Here is a 19900-nt window from a genome sequence, read left to right as displayed (position 1 = left end):
CCTTCCACTTTACAGTACTGTTGGTCCATTGTTGAAAATCCGAGGAAAATATATTCCGGTTTGTGGCTGTAACATGATAAAATATGAAAAAGTTGAACTTGAAAATATACTTTTCAAAGCAGTCTAATGTAGTAGATTTGGTTAAAAGTAGTGCAATATATAAGTAGTAAAGGTAGCAGTAAGTATTGAATCAAATAGATGTTGCTGGATTAAAGAGTCTTCTAAAAGGCTAAGAGCCTGTAAAGCCTTTTGCTATGGCTTCTGGCTTTGTGTATTAGACACAGGTTAAACACGGCCCAGGATATGACAAGCATTCACTGTGAACCAAATTCATTTTGGCAGAAATGCCATTGAATGAATCTCTGATTAATTAGCGTTGTGAGGCAGATTGTTGATGACAAATACACGTCTGGTAGATACTCGTGTTGAAATAATTCAGCCTGAAGTGAATGGTAACGAATGTGACACAGGGCCAATCAAACCAATCAACTAACATTTTTTTTTGTTCCTTCACATTAAAGACGTATCTAAATGATTTTGTTTCCAGGATTGAGAACACAAGTTTTAAATTTGTTAACTTAACATGTAGTAACTAAAGTATCAGGAAGTCCTTATATATTAACATATTATTTGGTATTATGACTGAGTTCAATGGCTAGTGTCTTCTGTTAGTCGATTTGATTTATGGGTGATTAAAGTCCATAAAACTTAATTAAAATCTAAGAAGATGATTCCTAAACTGAACGTATTAAAAATAATCACAATTGGATACATCTGGATGTATCAATAGTTTGAAAAGGTCTACAGAAGAACAAAGATGTCCCCCTAAGATGAAAGGAAATATGTTTTAGAACCAGAAGCCAGAATGTACAGACCACAGCAAAGATTTATCCAAATAAAAGTAAAAGAAATTTTGAAATAAGACATTTTGTCCTTCAACTGAGCGAGCAAACGCAATTATCTGGCTATGCTACAGTATGAGTGTTTTCAACCCTTAAATAAAATATGTATATTTGCTTCTTTAATCTACATCTTCTTCCATTGGCAGATATTTTCCATACCAACTCAAAACAAGTGCAAATACATTCATGCCAATAAACTAACAAGTGTCACTGAATGACTAGTCAAGGTCTTTAATGGCATCCATATACTGTAAATGCAGGCTGTGGTAGAACCACAGTGCTGGTATCACGGGACCTTAATGCAGCATTCAACTGTGTTCATCACTCAGTTCTTTTAGAGTGCCTGGAGAACTGGGTCGGCCTTTCTGCTACATCTAAAAATATGTCCAGGATTAAAGGACTAAAGTTAGCAGGATCTCGAAAAAGTAATTCATGCGTTCATCTTAAGTAGAACCGATTATTACACAGATCTGCCTAAAAAGTTGATTAGTCTGCTGCAGTTAATCCAAAATGTTGCTGCAGGAGTTCTCACTAAAACTTAGAAACTGGAGCACATCCCCCCAGTTCTCAAGTCATTACACTGGCTCCATTTATCTAAGATAGTAGACTAAAAATACCTTTCTTAGTCTAGAATTTACAGAATCGCTTAGGAATCAGGAAGTTTGCTTAGATTTAGCACCACCTTGAGGACTGATGGTGTTAGGACTGGTGTGAAGGCTGATTCAAAACAATAAAGTAACCTAATAAGGTAAAAATACAGAAGTGTGACTTGTCTGTTAGTATTGACTAACTTTTGGCCCTCGGTTAGGTTTAGATGGCGTTTTATGTCCAACAAGGCCTCCTTGAGGAAAGTTAGCCTCTTGACTTCATGCTGCTGGCACTGGTCAAACACCTGCTCCATGCTCTCCATGTACTGAGGAGTGCACTTGTTTAACTCATCCAAGGACTTCTCATACTTCTCTTTAGCCTGGAAAAGAAGACAGAGAAAACATGACTGAAGGCAAGGTGTTTGAAATAAACAATTTCTGGAACATTTCAGCTGTAATTCTTTTAATTGTAACATTTTTAAAATATATAATCTGACAGAGAATGACGCTCCATGATGGAAGGGGAAATATTTTTGAGGTGTTTAAAATAAAAAAAAGTCTTCTTTCCTTCGATAACAATTCTGAAGCGAGAATTGAAATCTCAGCAAGTCTTAATGGAAGTGAAGGATTCAGAGCTGGTATGAAACATTGGTGCTGTTTTGGACTTTTAATAGAAACTTTGGCAACTAAAAAGAGTCATTTGGAAAATCACTTTAATATCATATTAAAACATTTTTGTGAAAGTAAAAGGATTCCTGTCAAAACTAGACAAAGGTACATATTGTAATTAACACTGGGTTAGTTTATCATGGATGTGTCCTTAAACAGTCAAGAAAATGGAATCAGGAAATTGTAGCTAACCAAGAATGCTTTTCCCGGAGTCCTAAAAAACACAGAAAATATGGAATATACCACCCCAGTTACTGTAATGGCTCCATGTTTATCAATGAATGGATTTCAAAATTCTTCTATTGGGTCGAAAGAAGCGAATGGCCTTAGGCGAAAATGTATTTCTGAGCTACTTGCCAAGTATGAACCTTGAAGTTCCCTCAAGTCTTCAGGGACCTGCTTCCTCAGTTTACTCAGAACCAGAGGCAGCATTCAGTTTATTTCACTCTCAGTTCTGGAGTAAAATGCATGAGTGCGAAAGAAGTGCAAAAACTATTGGTTCCTTTAAATCAATACTAGTTTTTTTTTAAATCAAATAATTTTCTGTATCATAACTGTTTCCTTCATTAAATGCTTTTAGCCGTAAGCTTAGTTGTTATCATTTTTTTTCCCCTTTGATGTTCTTAACCAGAGATCAGTAAATTATCTTATTAGTCTTATCTAATTAAATATAAGACTGTTTTTTATTTTACCTTTTGCGTGTCCTGTTTGCATTTGTCCACTTTCTCATGAAGTTTCTTCTGCTGGTCTGGTGTGACAGAAGCCTCAGTCTTGCCATTGGCCTCTCGGGCTGCAGCCAGCTTCTCCTCCTTGCAGGCCATATGGTACGTTTTCTTAGCTGCCTCCATCTACATTTCCAAAATCGTACAGGAACAAAACATAGTCAGTGACATAAAACCTTTTACCCCAAAATAGCAATGATCACCTTTTACCATATGCATCTCATATGTTAGCTCAGATCCTTTAGGGTAACTCAAAGAAAAAAAATGTTTTTAATCATAGCTCTAAACTCCCTAAACTAATACAGCAGACTACTGAAGACCTCTATATACTTTCTCACCTCTTTGAGCTTCTTGGCCCATGGTTTCTGAGCCTTTTTGAAACCTTCATCTGCTTCCTTTGCTTCCTTGAAGCCTCCAATCATTTGCTTATGATATGCCTCCTTCTGCCAGTTCTTGACTTTTTCAACATCTTCATTTAGCAGGTTGTTTTTCACCTCTTGGTGCAGCTCACTCACTTTCTCCGCCTCTGTCATGACTGCAAGCCAGGCTCTCTCCACAGAGCCATACTGTGGACCTAAGAGAGGCAATTTGAAAGTTTAGAACTGAGCATTTTAGTTCTAATACATGACAAATCAAACATCATAAAGTATAAATGTGGATTTAATAAGTAAATGTATATGATATGTACGTTATCGTATATAACTTTCCTGGTATCTTCTGTTAGTTAAACTAGTTTCTTGGACGCCAGAGTCCGAAACGTTTGCTTTAGGTATTTAACTAGACAAAGAACAAAGGTCTGATCCACAAAATCTCATTCATATCTTTAATATTAGGCATGCCTGAAAAGTATTTACTGATATACCAGCATACATGGCAAAGTTTTCTCTGTTATTTATTAGGTGCTTTAATTTCTTGACCTGTTTCCCTGTGTACTGTTCCTTCAACAGTAAGAGCATAATCCAGGGTAGGAAAGGAGCTCTGGACTGCTGTAATGAATCCGGACAGCCTTCAGCTTTATTGACATTATTGCACAGTGGATACATACGCACATGATTCACCCCGATCAAAGCATTATTTAGACGTCACTTATTGCAACTATCACTGATGCACTTAACTGTCCTTACAGATTTGAAGTATTCAGATCGAGCACTAGTCTCACCAAGGCTGCAACATAATTAATTAGATCAGCTTTGTTTCACATTCTGTGACGTAAAATCTTTCATGAATGTTGGTTTTGGCGCCCCAAATAACAGAAAAGACAACATATTTTTATTTAATTTAATGCACAAAAAATTATCTTTGAATACAGTATACACATTAAACCTTTGATGCTTAATAGAATGTCAAGGTTATGATTAAACTGCAAATAACAATGTTCTTCAAGTTTTCTGAACGCATCATTAAGTATCAGTTATTCAGATGATGTAATGAGCCGTTTGTGAAATGTTTTTTTTTTATATGTTTTCAAGAACAGTAACATTTAAAACGTAAGTATTCATAGATAGCTTTGTACTGTATAGTGCTTCTAAAGTACTTGTATTTATGTGTCAAATGTACTGAATCCTATAAATATTCCACTGTTACACTTTATGCTGATGATTCTGTAATACTCTAAAAGAGATTTTTTTTTAGACAGCCAGAGATGATGTGTTGTTTGTCAGGATTTGGTTGATGTTTTTGAGGACCCAAATGCAGAGGCAGGGAGGCAGAGGCGAGTTTCTTGAAGATTTAATTGAATGATCACAGACAACTGAGGCAGAATCCAAAAATGCAAAAATCCAACTTAAAATGTAACACAAACCAGAAACATGGAGACATCAGGAGAAAAGAGCATGTGGAGTCAGGGAAAGGCAAGGACAGATGAGGTAAGATGAGGAACAAGCACTGATGAACTGCACAAGGAGAGTATCTATGGGAGACTGAACAAAGAGAGGACTAACGAGCTGATTGGGAGCAGGTGTGAAGAGAGGAGCCTAGAAAGGAGCTAAGGAAAAGGAGACCAACACAATGGCAGCAAACAAAAACCTAAGAAATAAAATATGATCAGAAAACACAACAAAATAGGAATTAAACATTAAAACTAGAAAACATGGAGCAAAGTATAACTGAATACTCAAACGAAAACATAACAGAACCAAGACCCTGACATTGTTAAATTTTTACATACCAAATTTTTGATCCATCTAAAAAATTTAAATATAATTGATAGAAATATAATTGATTATTCTAATCAAACTTATTCAGAAATACACTAATTTCAAATGATTGGGTGATAGCCCAGTAAAGGCTGATAGCCAATGATTATTGCTATCAGCCGTGCATAATAACTTGGAATAAGACGAGAATGTAGTTCCGGAATCCGGTTTTATCCAAGGTCGAGTGACATCAAAGCGTCATTACATGCTGGGAGCTAGCTCCAGTTTGTTATTATAAATGTGGCAGAATATATTGCTTTCAAGGTGTGATACAGTTTAATGTTGGAGCATAAGGAATTTAAAAATATAATAAATGTTTTTATATACAAGAATTACATGCATCATATCTACACTATCCAACAAAAGTGGAATAATACAGAAAACCAAGGCCGACCTTAACCAACTTTCTTTTCTCTAATCACACCTATCAGCATTTATCCATTCTTTTACTTGTCATCTGATTCTACTGAGCTCTCCTGGTTACCTGGGCTGATTGACTGTGTTGCGCTCCTATCGTGTTTTTGTTATGTTCACTGCTCAGTTCACATTAAAATCCTGGCTCACTGTGTTTACCTGCTCCCGTTTCCCTTTGGGTCCTAAAACAGGATGTGACATATAAAGATTTTCTCGTCTATGTGAGTGATATAAAAGAAAAAGCAGCACAACAAGCATAGCTGTTATAACGATTAAAAAACAAACTCTATTCTTCTCAACCCATTTTATTCAGTAGGTTCTCCGACTGAAATTGTCCCACCATTTAGTATGTTCTATGTTTCTCTTGTTATTCTTGTCATTGAGGATCTGCCATATCAGCCCTTTTAATTGTCTTGCTAATGAACTCTGCCATATAAATAAACCTGCCTTGCCTTCCATTTCCTAATGCTTGTTTTTGTCAGGTTTATTTGGGATGTTTACCCTGGTTTGGTTGGGACCATGCTCTATGTTGTTATGTCCATTTTTCTGTGTTTCTCTCATAGTACCTTCCTCCTTCTGTCTCTAGTTAATCCCCCTCAGCTGTTGTCCATTTCTCATCTGATTGCATTAACCTGCTACTTTCTTTTCTTCTTTTTATTCAGTTGCAGATTGCAACAGTGAATTTTATGGCCATACCGCCACCTACTGTATGGGACGATGTAACATCAGTCATGTCGGTTGTAATTACTTAATTTTAAAATAATAATAATAATAAAAAAGCCAAAACATCCATCCATTCATCCATCTTCTAATACGCTTAATCCCAAGTGGGGTCGCGAGGGGTGCTGGTGCCTATCTTGAGCTGTCAATGGGCGAGAGGTGAGGTACACCCTGGACAGGTTGCCAGTTCATCGCAGGGCAACACAGAGTCAAACAACCATTCATGCACACACTCACACCTAAGGAGAATTTAGGAGAAGCCAATTAACCTAACAGTGATGTTTTTTGACTGTGGGAGGAGGCCGGAGTACCTGGAGAGAACCCACGTATGCTCAGGGAGAACATGCAAACTCCATGCAGAAAGACCCTGGGCTGGGAATTGAACCCAGAACCTTTGCTGCAAGGCACCACTGCTCCACTGAGCAGCAACCAAACAAAAAACCCTAAATCCTAAGTATGCATTTTACAAAGGAAAGTCAACATTAGGCCAGTGCTCATATTCAACATGAATAATTATTGGTTTCCTTATAAACTGCCATCCAATGCAAACAGGCTGATAGTTTAAAATATATACATTAAACCTGCTTACAATACTACATTATATATACTGGAATTGTTTCCAATAATCAGAAGTCTGCTTTGGTATCTGCCTTTCTCAGACACAGTATGTAACTGATGTGACTTTATACTACTATAAGATGCCAATTGTTATTTGCTGTTGCTAAAATATTAACTTCAAATAACCATTTATGTAAACCTTCTCTGATTCTATCTTTATAGTCATTTTATTTTAATAAAAAAAAAAGCTTAACCTTTTTCAATAAGTTGTCTCCATCTCTTAGACCAGGCAGTTAGTTGATCACCGTAAGCTTTTTCTATCTTGGCACGTTCTTGCAAGCAGCCCATCAGATCATTGCAAAGCCGATGACCGTCATCAACTCTCTTGACAGCACGTTTGTAGTTCCCCACCTGAGCACAAAAAGAGACATAAAAACACTTGAAACTAAATTCCCTATTCTAGACAGTGCGAAAAGCATTGAAGAAAATTATTTAAAATCTAACCAACACTGCTGAATATCAACAGAGTCAATATTCTGTAACTATACAACCCATAAGGAATACAGCACAAATATAAAAAGCTAATGCCTTTTATAATTAAATAATTGTTGGGAGCTGGAGAAATTCCACCTTTCTCCAGCAGAGTCCGCCGTGGATCCTCTGAGGGAGCCTCCTGCACAGCTGCAGCTCGTCAAGATCATCAGAGGATCCAATACTTAAGCTGTCTTCAGACCTTACCTCAACGCCGCAGTGTTGTTCCAGTTGGTCAGCGCTTAAGCCTAGATCCTCAGAGTATTTCGATGACTTTTGAATCCAGCTTGGATTCTAATCCCTGTTTCTGTTTTCCAGGAAACCTGTGCCTCCTCTGTGAAAGCTCAGGAAGAGCTAACCTGCCGAGCCGACCCTCAGAGCCAAACCTGAAGATTCACAGAGAACCTCCAAGCAGCTCTGGACTAGAGCTGGAAAACCCAAAGCAAAGGTCTGTTCAAATTAGACGTGAGACGCTGAAGCAGCAAACGGACTCTGCTGATGAACTCTTCTCCAGAACCAACAGTGACTCTCCTAAAGCTAACCTCAAGAACCCTCGAGGTACAATCAGTAAACTTCAGGAAATCAAACCTCCGTTGACAACGCTAACTGAACTATCTCTCACGCAGACCCCGGTGAACCAGAATCCAGGCCCCGAACCTGAACCAGTATATTCTGTGTGTTTGTCCATAAATAAACTGTTAAACTTTCATCCTTGTGTCCGTCAGAGGTGTTCTGCATTCTTGGGTCGCTTTTAGTGAACCCATCATGACAATAATATTTAAACTCTATATTCATATATAGTATGTATACATTTTGTTATAACCAAAAACTTGTATTTTATTTGTATTTCATAGGATAGAGCTGCACGATTATTAGGTTTTTTTACATACGAAAAAATGTTTAAATCTAAAATACATGGCATTCAATGGTATTCAATCTCACCTTTTCTGACACCCCAAAATAAAATCTGCTTAAATCAACTGATAGTAAAAGTCACCTTATCGTCACTTATGTTCCTATTTGTTCTATCTCAATATAAAGAAATCAATGAAGCCGTTCCAAGTTTGTCACAGATCATCACCGAACAAACAGCTCATAAGATTGTAGAAAAACTTTGTTTTTAAGTAAAATTAAAACCTGAAGCTTTAAAGCTACACAATCAAATTTCAGCAAAGAAAGAAACCAAAAGGTATAATCACCATGGATCACTATTTTTATGGTGCATAGTCGTGATATGAAACCAAATCCAAAGTTTATTTCAATTCAGTTTACACAGCGTAATGCCAGTTCACAACAAATGTCATCTCAAGGCACAGAGAAAATTCAAGTAATTCAGAAATTATTTTCATGTCTGAAACAACACTGAACACCATTTATCCTTTCCATGTAAAATAAATTAACAAAAACAAAAAAATTTTTTTTTTTAGACAGTAGTGTGAGAAAATAAGGAAATGTATAAGGGGTATATAAATGGCATTGCAAGACGGTGTAGTTACTAAGGTACAACAGCAAACCCCTTTGTCCAAAAAAATCCCTGAACAGTTAGTCCTATTTCAAAGCTTTTCTATTCTGCACAAATTACAATTAAAACAGACTAAAATTATGTTCTCAAATGTGATTTTTTTTTTTTTTTTTTTACCAAAGGCTCTCTGGGAATCAGTAAAACCATCAGGTTCTAATAGAATAAGGGTTGTTTATCTTTTTGCAAACATCACATAACATAACCCTCCCCTTTCGCAAAAGCCACCAAAAGGATGACACAACTGAGATTAAAAGATTTAGTAGGAAAGCCACAAAAAGGACAAACTAATATTTTTTTTTTGGTTTTTTATTCAACCTGGAAAAAAATGTCATTTTTTTATATTATAATTTGCAGCATTTTGTATCATATTCATATCTTAACTCTTGAAAGTTGTGAACTGTTATTTTAGCCTGCAAAATTGTTTCATTCTTCAACTGAATTTAAAAAGAATCCAAATGAAGTATGTAATTGCAAATTGTGGTTGTAATGTATAAACAATGGTTGTATTTATTTTAGATCCTACCACCTTAAGTGAAACTGCCTTAAGAAGTAGGAGCTTGCTGGATGACTCCGCCTTCATGGTGCCTGCAGGAGGTGTGAGCTCATGGTGCATGAAGGCAGGGTAATGGAGGGAGGGGATTTACTCGTGCCTGTGCATGTGGAGTTATGCAATGTCAAGGGCTTGTGCTTGCATGGGTACGTGAAAGCGTATGTGTGTGTGGCTGCTGTAATCCTCTTGAGTGGTATGATACAGCCAGATAGATTCTCAGGAATGGATGACGACGAGGAGGAGACAAAAATACCCCAGATATTCTCTCTCTGTGGCAAATAGGCTGTAGATGGCCAGCTAAGGTCTGAAATGTTCGCAGGCTGCAACGCTGTCCTGTGATTGGTCTGGACGCTGGCATGCCTGTGCGTTAACTGATTGAGATGAAAGCTACAGGCAGACTATGAAACAGCCTGTACTGTATGACTTGTCCTGTGTGACAGATCCCCAAGTCACACCACCAACAACATGAAGGTGGTCCAGTTTTATGAATTTCTCAGCATTGTTGGGTTTTAACAAAAGAGATTCAGTGACAGCAGTGGGAGAGGAAAAATTATTTCAGTAACATTTATATTTCTTGTGGTATCCTTATGTGTTGCTAGAGCAAAGATGCTATATGCAGGTGCATGTGGTGAAGGGCTGCTCCAGAGCAGCTGACAACTGAGTCTCTTTGTCTGAGCCTCTGCAGCAAAGAGAGCCATGACACAAATAAGTCTCTGTTCTGAGAGAATTCATTATAACTAATTTGGTGGGTGTAATGTGCCACAAACACACACACACATCTTCACACATGACATCATTAGCTGTCTACTTATAACCCAACTATAGAACAATATTTAATAAACTAGTCACTCCGCATCCTAATGATTTGTTGTTACCCCCCCAGAAAAAAAATAATATATATGTATAAACAAACCAGCTTACACCCTTACACTGTGAGTAAAATACACACAGAAGAAAGGAATTGCGTGACTTTTACATTTTTCACAGATTACACTTATATAGTCTTGAATATGAAAGAAAAAAAGGACATTGTGAGAGAATCATGAATACTTTACTGCGGTCTAAAGTTGTTTTGGTGCATACTGTGCCATTCTACCCCAATGAAAAAGTAGCGGACCATGAAGAGTGTAATTTTTCCCAGTGAAATTAATACTACATCTATATGAGCCGAAAAGCCGCTCAGCAAGGAAGAGGCCATTGCTCCAAAAGCAGCAAAGCAAAAGTTTGCAAATACACTATTAGAGAGGCTGTGGTTTCAAGAAGGCGATCCTGGTGTCTGATGGAGCTAAAATCAGAATTACTGTAAAAAGTGATCACATTTAGCCCCAGGGGTGACTAGTGCATTTCACAAAATTGATGAAAGTAGGGAGTTTTTAAAAGCCCACAAGAAATGAACCTCTCAAGATGCAGAAGAAAAGTTAAAGCTTGAACACAAGAGTGTCCTTCAAATTGAATTTACATAAAAACCTAAAATCTAAGTTATTTTATGTTAAATGGCTATTTTGGTCTTGCATGCATATGTACAAATAATAAGAATTTCATGTTTTACCTCCCAGAAGCTATCCATGGTGTCGTCAGCACCTGCAGATTCATCGTAGGAGCCAGACATTTTTCTGAATGTGGCAAAGCACTCTAATGACTAAACCTGTCCTCTGCAGGAGAGCTGGGTTCCTCATGCACTGAAAGAGAGCAAAAATCAAAACATGAGAAAAGTTTCAGCACACAATCAGAAACACAAAACGTTCCCATGTGTATCAGTAATTTGGTAGTTTTTCCTTTTTAAATTGAGGGAAAGTTTTATTGCAGCACAGGGGGATCTTCTGAGACATTTATAACAATGTACTAAAAATAGTCATCCCTACCAAGCACACAGTGCTGTGCCCTGAGGAACATTAAGGGGCATTTTATCTCGGTGTGTCCTACAAAAGAAAGCAGGAGCTATCATTTAGCTCTGGCCTAAAATCTTCTCACTATTAATCTTTTAGGATATGTTGCTTTGAAGAAATATTAAGCCCACACACAAAGAAAATGCAATCAGGATGTCCAGCCACCCAGAAAAAGAATACAAACAGACATTTGAACAGGATAAAGACACTATTTATACACCTTGTTGTGTTTGCTGATAATAATCACCAATTAGTTGGTTAATTCAAATTAGCTCTAACTTTCTTAAGCTTTTAAGGTGATTTATACTTCTGTGTTTGACATTTGCTCAATATCTAACCACCTTGGTGAAAACACACAACCCTGGTCTACGCTAAATTGTTATTGAATTTTTTCTGAAGTCTAATCCATTTTTCTCTCATGACTAATTTCTTTCTCCTGACAGAGAGCTCTTCATTGTCCTACAGCATGACAATGAAATTCTAAAGGAGGGTAGGTAGCAATGAGGCTTTCTTAATAATGTTCCAGCTAAAAAAGCTTTCTTAATCTTTAGAATTACAAAAAAAGTAAGGGATTTGAGGTATTATCTTAATGTTTCAAAATGATCTGTAACACTGATAATGTTTTAATTAGGGATGATGGAGACTTTCACTATAATATATCCCTGTTATGTTTACAGTTGATCATAAGACTATAAGAAGAATCAACAATTGCTTTCCAGTTGAAACACAAATTAGATTTATAATTAATCAACCTAATATCTGTTTTCAGCTGACCAAATGAACAGAAGTGATGCAGCAAATGTTAATTAAATTACACACAGAAAAGAAATCATATATTTAAAGCTACAGTGTGTAATTTTCAGCGACATCTAACGTCCATACTGCAGACCGCAGCAACATCAACATCCCCCCCCCCCCCCCCCCCCCCCCCCCCCCCCCCCACCGCTTCTCCCCCCCAACAGTACGGCGAGCCTTACGGGACAAAATGTCTTCCACGACATCCGCATCACCTACCTTCTCAAGTGATGAGGTTTGTTTACATAGATAATTTTACAGATAGTATTTCATTAGTCTGTGTGTTCAGTACCGTCTCAGTTCATCTCTCTCAACTTGCCGTAGTTACTTTCGAGCGTAATGGGCGATCTCGCAATCGCTAGTTTGTTGGCTCTGCGCTGCCGTAGCGCAAAGATGTCTGCCTCCATGGCTGCGAGACCCGCTCCTATGTAATTATAAATAACGAATTCTAAGGCAACGCAAATATTAAGGTTAAGAGGCTGAGCTCGTAGATGATGATAAATAACATAGTTATGTATAATATATTACATTTCTGACTGTATATCCCTGTAATTATTACACACTGTAGCTTTAAATGACACAAAGTGAAGAGTTTTAAAACTTGGAGATCTAAGAAAATGTTATGGCCAAGAACTGAGTTATATTATCTGTTTTAATTTTTAAGGGGAAAGGAAATGAGGAGACAAAACCATGTTTCCGATCCAGCTTTTTAGCACCAGAACTGGCAGATATAACCAAAAAGAGAACCTTACTGGTTCTTACTTAGGCTGTGTATATTCCTATTGAACGAGCCCTCTCAGCTAGAGACAGTCAGGTTTCTACAGTGGTGATTTTTCCCTGCCAATCAGTCGGGAAAACCTTCTCCATGGACTTTTTCAGTCTACAAACTCAGCTCCTGTGGGGTGTAATCAGAAATGGACTAGAACTAACCTGAGAGCTGTGCCTCATTCTACAGCCATGGATCAGTGTACTCTACAATCCTTTCTCCTACCTTCTATAAATGCCTGATACATTTTCTAAGCTGCAAAACATGTCAACAGGCTATCACTAGAGTTAATTATGACTTTTTTCATTTACTTTTTCAACTGTTACATTGAATTATTGACTTAAATTTACTTGCAATCTTAAATCTCTGGTTACGTTTTATTATAAATTCAATGAAAGTATATATTATCTGAATAAGATTATTCAGATAAAAATAATTGGACAAATAATTAACTAAGAAGGCATTTATTGAGCTCAACAGCCTTCCATCCTGGTTGGACAGACACTCCTCTTTCTGAGAGGTTGCATTCAAAATGTGCATTCTAAAGCAGTACTGTGAATAATAATATATAATAAATCCAATGTGCAGATTACATTAGATTGCAATGTTTAGTGGAATGCACCAAAACATTTTTCTTCATTCATTAATCTGTTCCTTTCCAAGTACAAATTAATTTCTATGAGATCATCCATTAGATTGAAATCACTTAAAACTATCTGCCACTCTTTGGTGGACTTTGACCAAACTTGTTTTGTGCACAAATTACAGCATACTTTTACAAATATTTAAACTGATAAACTAATTAAAAAAAACAGGATAGCAACTTAAGACATATGTTCAGGCTCAAAACATCATAGGGGAACATGTTGCATCTTATGTGATTGTATTAAGCCGCAGCAGCAGAGCAGGCAATGAAGTTGGGGTATCTACAGAACACTGATTTAGACGGACTGTGTTTTTATCACGCCCCTGGTTGCTATCACCAGTGCTCACACAAGCCTCTCAGCCTCTAATCATCCATGGCTTTTCTCCACTGGCTATCATCAAAAGTGCACTCTGGACTGCTTCAAATCACTTGAGTCGCCTTTCATGACTCAAAAGTTTCACTGCCAGGGTATGAATCAGAACCAATTCTTCCAGTCAGATGCAATGGAAGCACCAGTAAAGGATTCTTATGTATGTCTGAGAAGCTTTCATTGTCCTTCTATGTTCTACACTCACAACAATCTGCTCAGACTATTTCCCTGTGATGTGAGGAACATTGTGTTTTATCAAAACACCAATGTGGGTAAAAGAAGTATAGGCCTAAAATGATAGTAATTTGTGAATTAGCAAAAAGCATGTAATTTTAAATACATTTGAATGTTTTCAACAGAACACAAAATGAAACAAATAATTAAATAAGATTTTCAATCATTCTTTTAAGTAATGTTATCTAATGAGAATGCAAGGTGGCCGTTCGAGGCACAGTCTGCTATGCATTTAAGCTAGTTCAGGTAGTATAGTGAGTCTTATGCTTATTAAAAGGCACAATGTTGTTGGCCCCTACAGCAAAGATGTGTAGACAGCTTTTAAATAATCCTAGAAATAAAAGTATTCATTTTATTAGCCTAATTACAGACATTCTTATAAAAAACAACCCTTCACTTTAATGCAAATGGCGGTGGGCTCTCTATGTTATACATATATATTTAAACAACCTCTGCAGTCAGGAGTAGATGTTGCAACAGGATAACATCTACTCATATACTGAAAGATTGTACAGGTCTTAAGCACATAAACATATAAATGTGGGACCATTCCTCCTCTGGCTTTGTCTTTAAATTGTCTAAAGTCCAAAGGTAAATTTGAGGACTACATTTTTCATGAATGAGGGTTAATTTGAGTCTGGTTATTAAATATTGCTAAAAGACCAACAAACAGATTAGGATTTTTTATTTAACAGGTGTTATTTATTAGATTTAAAGTGGACTATGATGCTGTGATCTTCAACAAGACATTCAGGGTATTTGACATGGAACCATGCTAACAGCCTCAGATCCTCTAACACACCTACCAGTAGGGATACAGTATTTTTCCTTTGTTGCCAAAAAAAATCTTATCTAAACAAAGCAATTTCCAGTCAAAGGCTGGACATAGTTCAGAAAAACCCACATGTTTACATTTGTGATGGTAATAAAGAAAAAAATCTATTTTGCATCCCTACTAAAGATGAGATAACATTAAGATAGTGTTTAATAGTGGGTATGGAGGCCTTATGACTTATGAGAAGGTGATTGGCTGCAACCTCCCATCTCTCCAGGAGCTGCACGCCTCCAGGACTCTGAGGCGTGCAGGGAAGATTGTGGTTGATCCCTCGCACCCCAGTTACAAACTATTTCAGTCACTACTCTCTGGCAGGAGGCTGCGGTCCATCAGGACCAGAACCTCCCGTCACAAAAACAGTTTTTTCCCATCTGCTATCGGCCTTATCAACAAGGCCAAGACCCGCCCGTGACACTGGACAATGTTTCTCTCCCCCATTCAGGATTTCTGCGTTACATTAACGCACAGTCTACTATTTGTATATAGCTTCTGTGTATATATATATATATATTTATATTCTATCTTATTTTGTTATTTTGTTTTGTTTTATTTGTTTTTTTTTTGTCTGCACCAACAACACCAAGTCAAATTCCTTGTAAGTGCAAACCTACTTGGCAATAAACTTGATTCTGATTCTGATTCTGATGTTGCCACTCTGTTGCAGTTTATTAACAGTTAGCCTTTGAAAGGGGGAGCCGAAAAAAAAATTGGCTGCCAAATTCATGATGCAATACAGCCTCATACAGCAAAAAAGCAGAGCAGGTACAGTTTTAAATCCCAGCTATTATCATTGGTCCAGCTACTTGTCCATCAGTCTGGGCATCCTATAAGCTTCAGCATTCGTGACAACAATACCTATTAACCTGAAATCCATTTAAGCACTGACACAAAGCCTGAATCCAAATACAGTGCAGGCTTTGTTTATCCAAAATTCATATGCTCCAGCCAATTTAACACAACGCCGATTTTTGGCAAGAATGTTGAACATTTCTGTTAATCTGCAATGTTGTTTTTACACACATTCAAGCTTCAATGAAGCAAATACATTTCTGATTGTTTTGTACCTGTTCATTGTTAGTGTTGCCTTTGCCTATCAGGCTAGAGAGCAAGAGGAAAATACTCCACAGAAAAGTTACAGTTTTGGTCTATGGTGGGAGGCTGTTGTGTGACCCAAGAGACAGAAGGGTTATTCTCCTCTTATTGAGGTCAATCCCCCTCAATGACTGTGAAAACACCTCACATTCCCTTAGGCATTTACGGATATGTGAAGGAATCATAGTTAAAACACAAAAACACATAGTAATGCATTGGATTTGTGAAAAAAAACTTTCTCCTAATCCTGTTATATAACAAATATTTTTTTAAACAGCTATTCTGTGCAAGAAACATTTGGATCCTTCTAACAACCATCTCACAGTCCAAAATCCTTGCTGACAAAGCAATCCCTTCTATAATCTTAAATCTTGTAAGTCTGCTATAAGAGCCTGTTGTGTTTGCAGAGTCTGTGTGGATGTTACAAACACAGAATTTTATGCTGCAAATCTAACTGTTGCACATTTGACACTAACTAGCCTTTATTCAGTGCATGCACTTACCACAGTTGTGTCCATTATTGAAAAAGTATAGAAAATTCACAAAACTCTTCCTCCAATATGCACAAACTGGCAATCCGACTATCTCCTTAAGGGTTTAAATTGTAATGACTATTAGAGATTTTTTTTTCGTCCAGCTTCGGCCTTTGTGGCCAAAGCAAACCAAGAAAGGACTTGAGGTCTAACCAAACCAGCATATCTCAGAGGCTGAGGGATAATCCTGCAGTGTGTCATTTGAATAGCTTTAGAGGGGGGAGGGATTTGACCACGAAGAGGGCCAAGGAAGCCGATAGCACAATTAAATCAGAGAGAGAGGAAATGTTGGCATGAAATTAAAACAAAGTGGTCCTTTCACGTGTCATAATTTTGTCTTGCCATTGATGCAAAAAAAGAAAAAAAAATGTGGCTGTCAATAAAAGTTAAAGAACCTGCACTGGAATAAGCATAGCACTGCAAAATGGCAAAGAAAGAAAAGACAGAAAAGGATTGCTCTCATGAGGATAGTGCTGACAGCCTTTGATCTTGGTATCGTAAAGGTCTTGCACTCGGAGAGTCAAGTCGTCAGAAGCCCTTTAAAGCACTGAATGGGAACCATAACACAACATGTAAGCTTGTTACAGTAAGAAGATTTCAGTCAGATGAACTAACTTTACACCTGCACATTACCATGCCAACAGCCCTTACTCTGATCAGACATCAAGTTTAAAAGATTAAAATCCAACCTCTTTTTTTTCAGCAAAGTCAAGTTAAAGGTTAAATCAGCGTATTACACTTAATAAAAATGAGCAGTAAAAGCACTTTTAGATTTTAGAAACTGGATATAAAAACACAGATATTTAACTATGAGGCTGCAATAAATTATTTTAATGTTTCTCTTATGATGTCCATTTCGGACAGTTCAGCTTTAAGCAAAACTGTTAGAAACCTCTTTGAATGGGAAATATAGCAAATATTTCTGCAACAACCTCGTTGTAATAAGTGTACAATACATAAAAAAAAAACGATAAAAAAATCTTATCAGTGGAAAGGGGGGCAGTTTTTTTTCTTTTTACATTTTTTTTTTTTTTATATCAGTGTTTTTTTAACGTTTTTTTTTTTTTCTCAATTATTGATGATTGTCTTTTTGGGCCACTGTAATATCCATTAAAGGCTGCACTTTGTGCCTGTTTTCTGCCCAATTACATCATTTTGAACTATTGCAACTTTTTTTAAACCTATATCTATACAGTAGAATGCAAATGAGCGAGTGTCAGAAAGCTTTATGGGTTATTTCCTTTTTTTTCCCAAGAATTGTTTTAAGAACACTTTAGAGTTGGTTTATTAAGAAATGCTCTGATTGTTTCTGATAAACACAGCTTAGTGTACTACTAAACTGTCTGAGGAAAAGAGAATACAGAAAGAAGAAAAGATATGCAAAGAGAAAGTAAACACAACAGAAGGGTAGGTGTGGCCAAGAGATGCTGCCTCAAAACTCAGGACATGTTGTGGAGCTGGACAAGGAGCCAGGATGTTCCCGAGTGCAAGAAAGAGGCCCATTGGGCCAGAACAGCAGCTGAACACATCAGCACAAAGATGTGATTCATCCCATGGTGCCGCGCAGAACAAGGCAGCTGCTAATGTTGCCAGGAGACAGAAATGCCTTGCGCAGACTTCACATACATACACACACACTAACACACACATGTGGTAAACATTCGGGGTTGACATAAAGCTGATCATGTGTTTGATGCTTCTGACAAAAGCCAGAAGGAAGGCCTGGAGATATTGTGTCAGATATCCATCTCTTAAAGGCAACAGCTAGTTGACACTAGAGCATGATTATGAACCAGTAGGGAGGCAATGTGTAAACTAATCTATTAGTTAGATTTATTAAGCATTTAAGAGGAGAAACTCCTTATTTACAGAGAGATTTGGAACCCAGATGCAGATGCTGGGTGTGTTGTTTTTGTCTGCTGGAAATAGTGTGCGACGAGCACTCCAGACTGTTTGTGTCAACCTGGAGGTGGAGGTTGGTGGAAGACCCAAATGCAGAGATGAGTTTTGTTCATTTAATGAAAAAGGCAACAGCAACAAAATCGACGAACCAAAATACAGGAAACCAAAAAACAAGGGGACATCAGGGGGAAAACACACATGGGGAGCAAAGTCACAACAAGAAACCAGTAAACAGTAACTGAAGATGAGGAGTATATATGGGGGAAAGAACAAGGGGTATTCTCAACAGTCCTGACCAAAGAAGACTCGGCGTTCGAAAACCAGTGGAAACAGAATGTCAGTGTAAATAAGCTCATCATGAAATCATACTCAAAAATTCCTTACTTCATTCAGATTGTAGCTGCTGCATATTGCAATATTCAGTGATGTTGGTCTTTGCCTGTGAAGGCTACTGTGTAGGTCATCACTTCAAAAAGACAGGATGACTCAGCTATTTATACGCCTCCAGCAGTGCTCTGCAAAGTAAGGACTGCTCCTGCTGCAGGGAGGATTGTCTAATAGCGCTCCCCTTTCTAATCAATATATATGGGGTTGCAGTGAGTCATTGTGGTGTGACATTTCTCCCTGAACAACAAATTACACAGTAATTCCTTGACAACAATAACCCCCCCCCCCCCAAAAAAAAAAAAAAGAAAAAAGCTTAGAAAACAAAAGTCTGTTATTGATTTTGGTTAAAAAATATATAATTTCTAATCATCAAACTTCTCAACTGTGGATTTCCCTGGCTTGCCACCGTAATTTGCCCATAATTTGCAGTTTGACGGAAGAATCTAATGTTAATATATATATATATATATATATATATATATATATATATATATATATATATATATATATATATATATATATATATATATATATATATATATATATATTATACATTAAGACCAAGTTAGACAAATAAAAAACAAAAAAACTGGACAGCCCAATAGTTGTGTTGTAAGCATAAATCTTGGCTTAGCATAAAGTCAGATGCATGTTGAGTTGGGGTTTGCACATATTTTGTATCAAGCCACATCTGATCAAGTAATTCTATAGTACTTGAAATACAAGTAAACAATGAGAAGTAAAGGTACTTAAAATAATCAGACAGAAAACCATATTGACATTTGTCAAACAACAAACATGTGGCTGAAATTCTGTATAGGAATCTGGGGATTTGACAATGATTCCAATGATGAGTAATTTTCAAATTAAACATCCCTGAGTGCAATTTGTGAATTAAAAGTATATAAACTGAAAAAAGTCTCCTAATGCCATGCTTTAAAGCAAAGTTGGTGCAACAAATAGAAGAGCATAGCTGCTACTTATGGCCTTCAGGTCAGCAGGGGGCACTTAGGAGCACTTGACTTCTCATTGAATATAAATGAAACTTCAATTTTGTGTCTGGTTTTAAAAGGAATATGTGAAA

At 37.1% G+C, this 19900-nt stretch overlaps 1 protein-coding gene across 2 annotated transcripts in view; it reads right to left on the bottom strand.

Moving 5' to 3' along the window:
• Positions 1-19900, bottom strand: part of pacsin1a (protein kinase C and casein kinase substrate in neurons 1a) — a 51286-nt gene that overhangs the window by 4346 nt on the left and 27040 nt on the right. Inside the window, exons 1-6 of one of the 2 annotated variants that reach the window (XM_038282748.1) lie at positions 16498-16698; positions 10920-11049; positions 7022-7178; positions 3219-3454; positions 2851-3006; positions 1694-1869 (exon numbers count right to left, since the gene is read on the bottom strand). In XM_038282748.1, the coding sequence (XP_038138676.1) occupies positions 1694-1869; positions 2851-3006; positions 3219-3454; positions 7022-7178; positions 10920-10979 (785 nt within the window). In that variant the 5' untranslated portion in view covers positions 10980-11049; positions 16498-16698. Of the gene's footprint in view, positions 1-1693; positions 1870-2850; positions 3007-3218; positions 3455-7021; positions 7179-10919; positions 11050-16497; positions 16699-19900 lie in introns of those variants that run through there. The other variant, XM_038282746.1, reaches the window with a different exon arrangement.

Source organism: Cyprinodon tularosa, unplaced genomic scaffold (assembly GCF_016077235.1).
Source record: "Cyprinodon tularosa strain WSP-4 unplaced genomic scaffold, ASM1607723v1 ctg187, whole genome shotgun sequence".
Taxonomy (NCBI): domain Eukaryota; kingdom Metazoa; phylum Chordata; class Actinopteri; order Cyprinodontiformes; family Cyprinodontidae; genus Cyprinodon; species Cyprinodon tularosa.
Note: the sequence above shows the minus strand (reverse complement) of the source record. Positions and strands in the feature narration are given on the sequence as shown.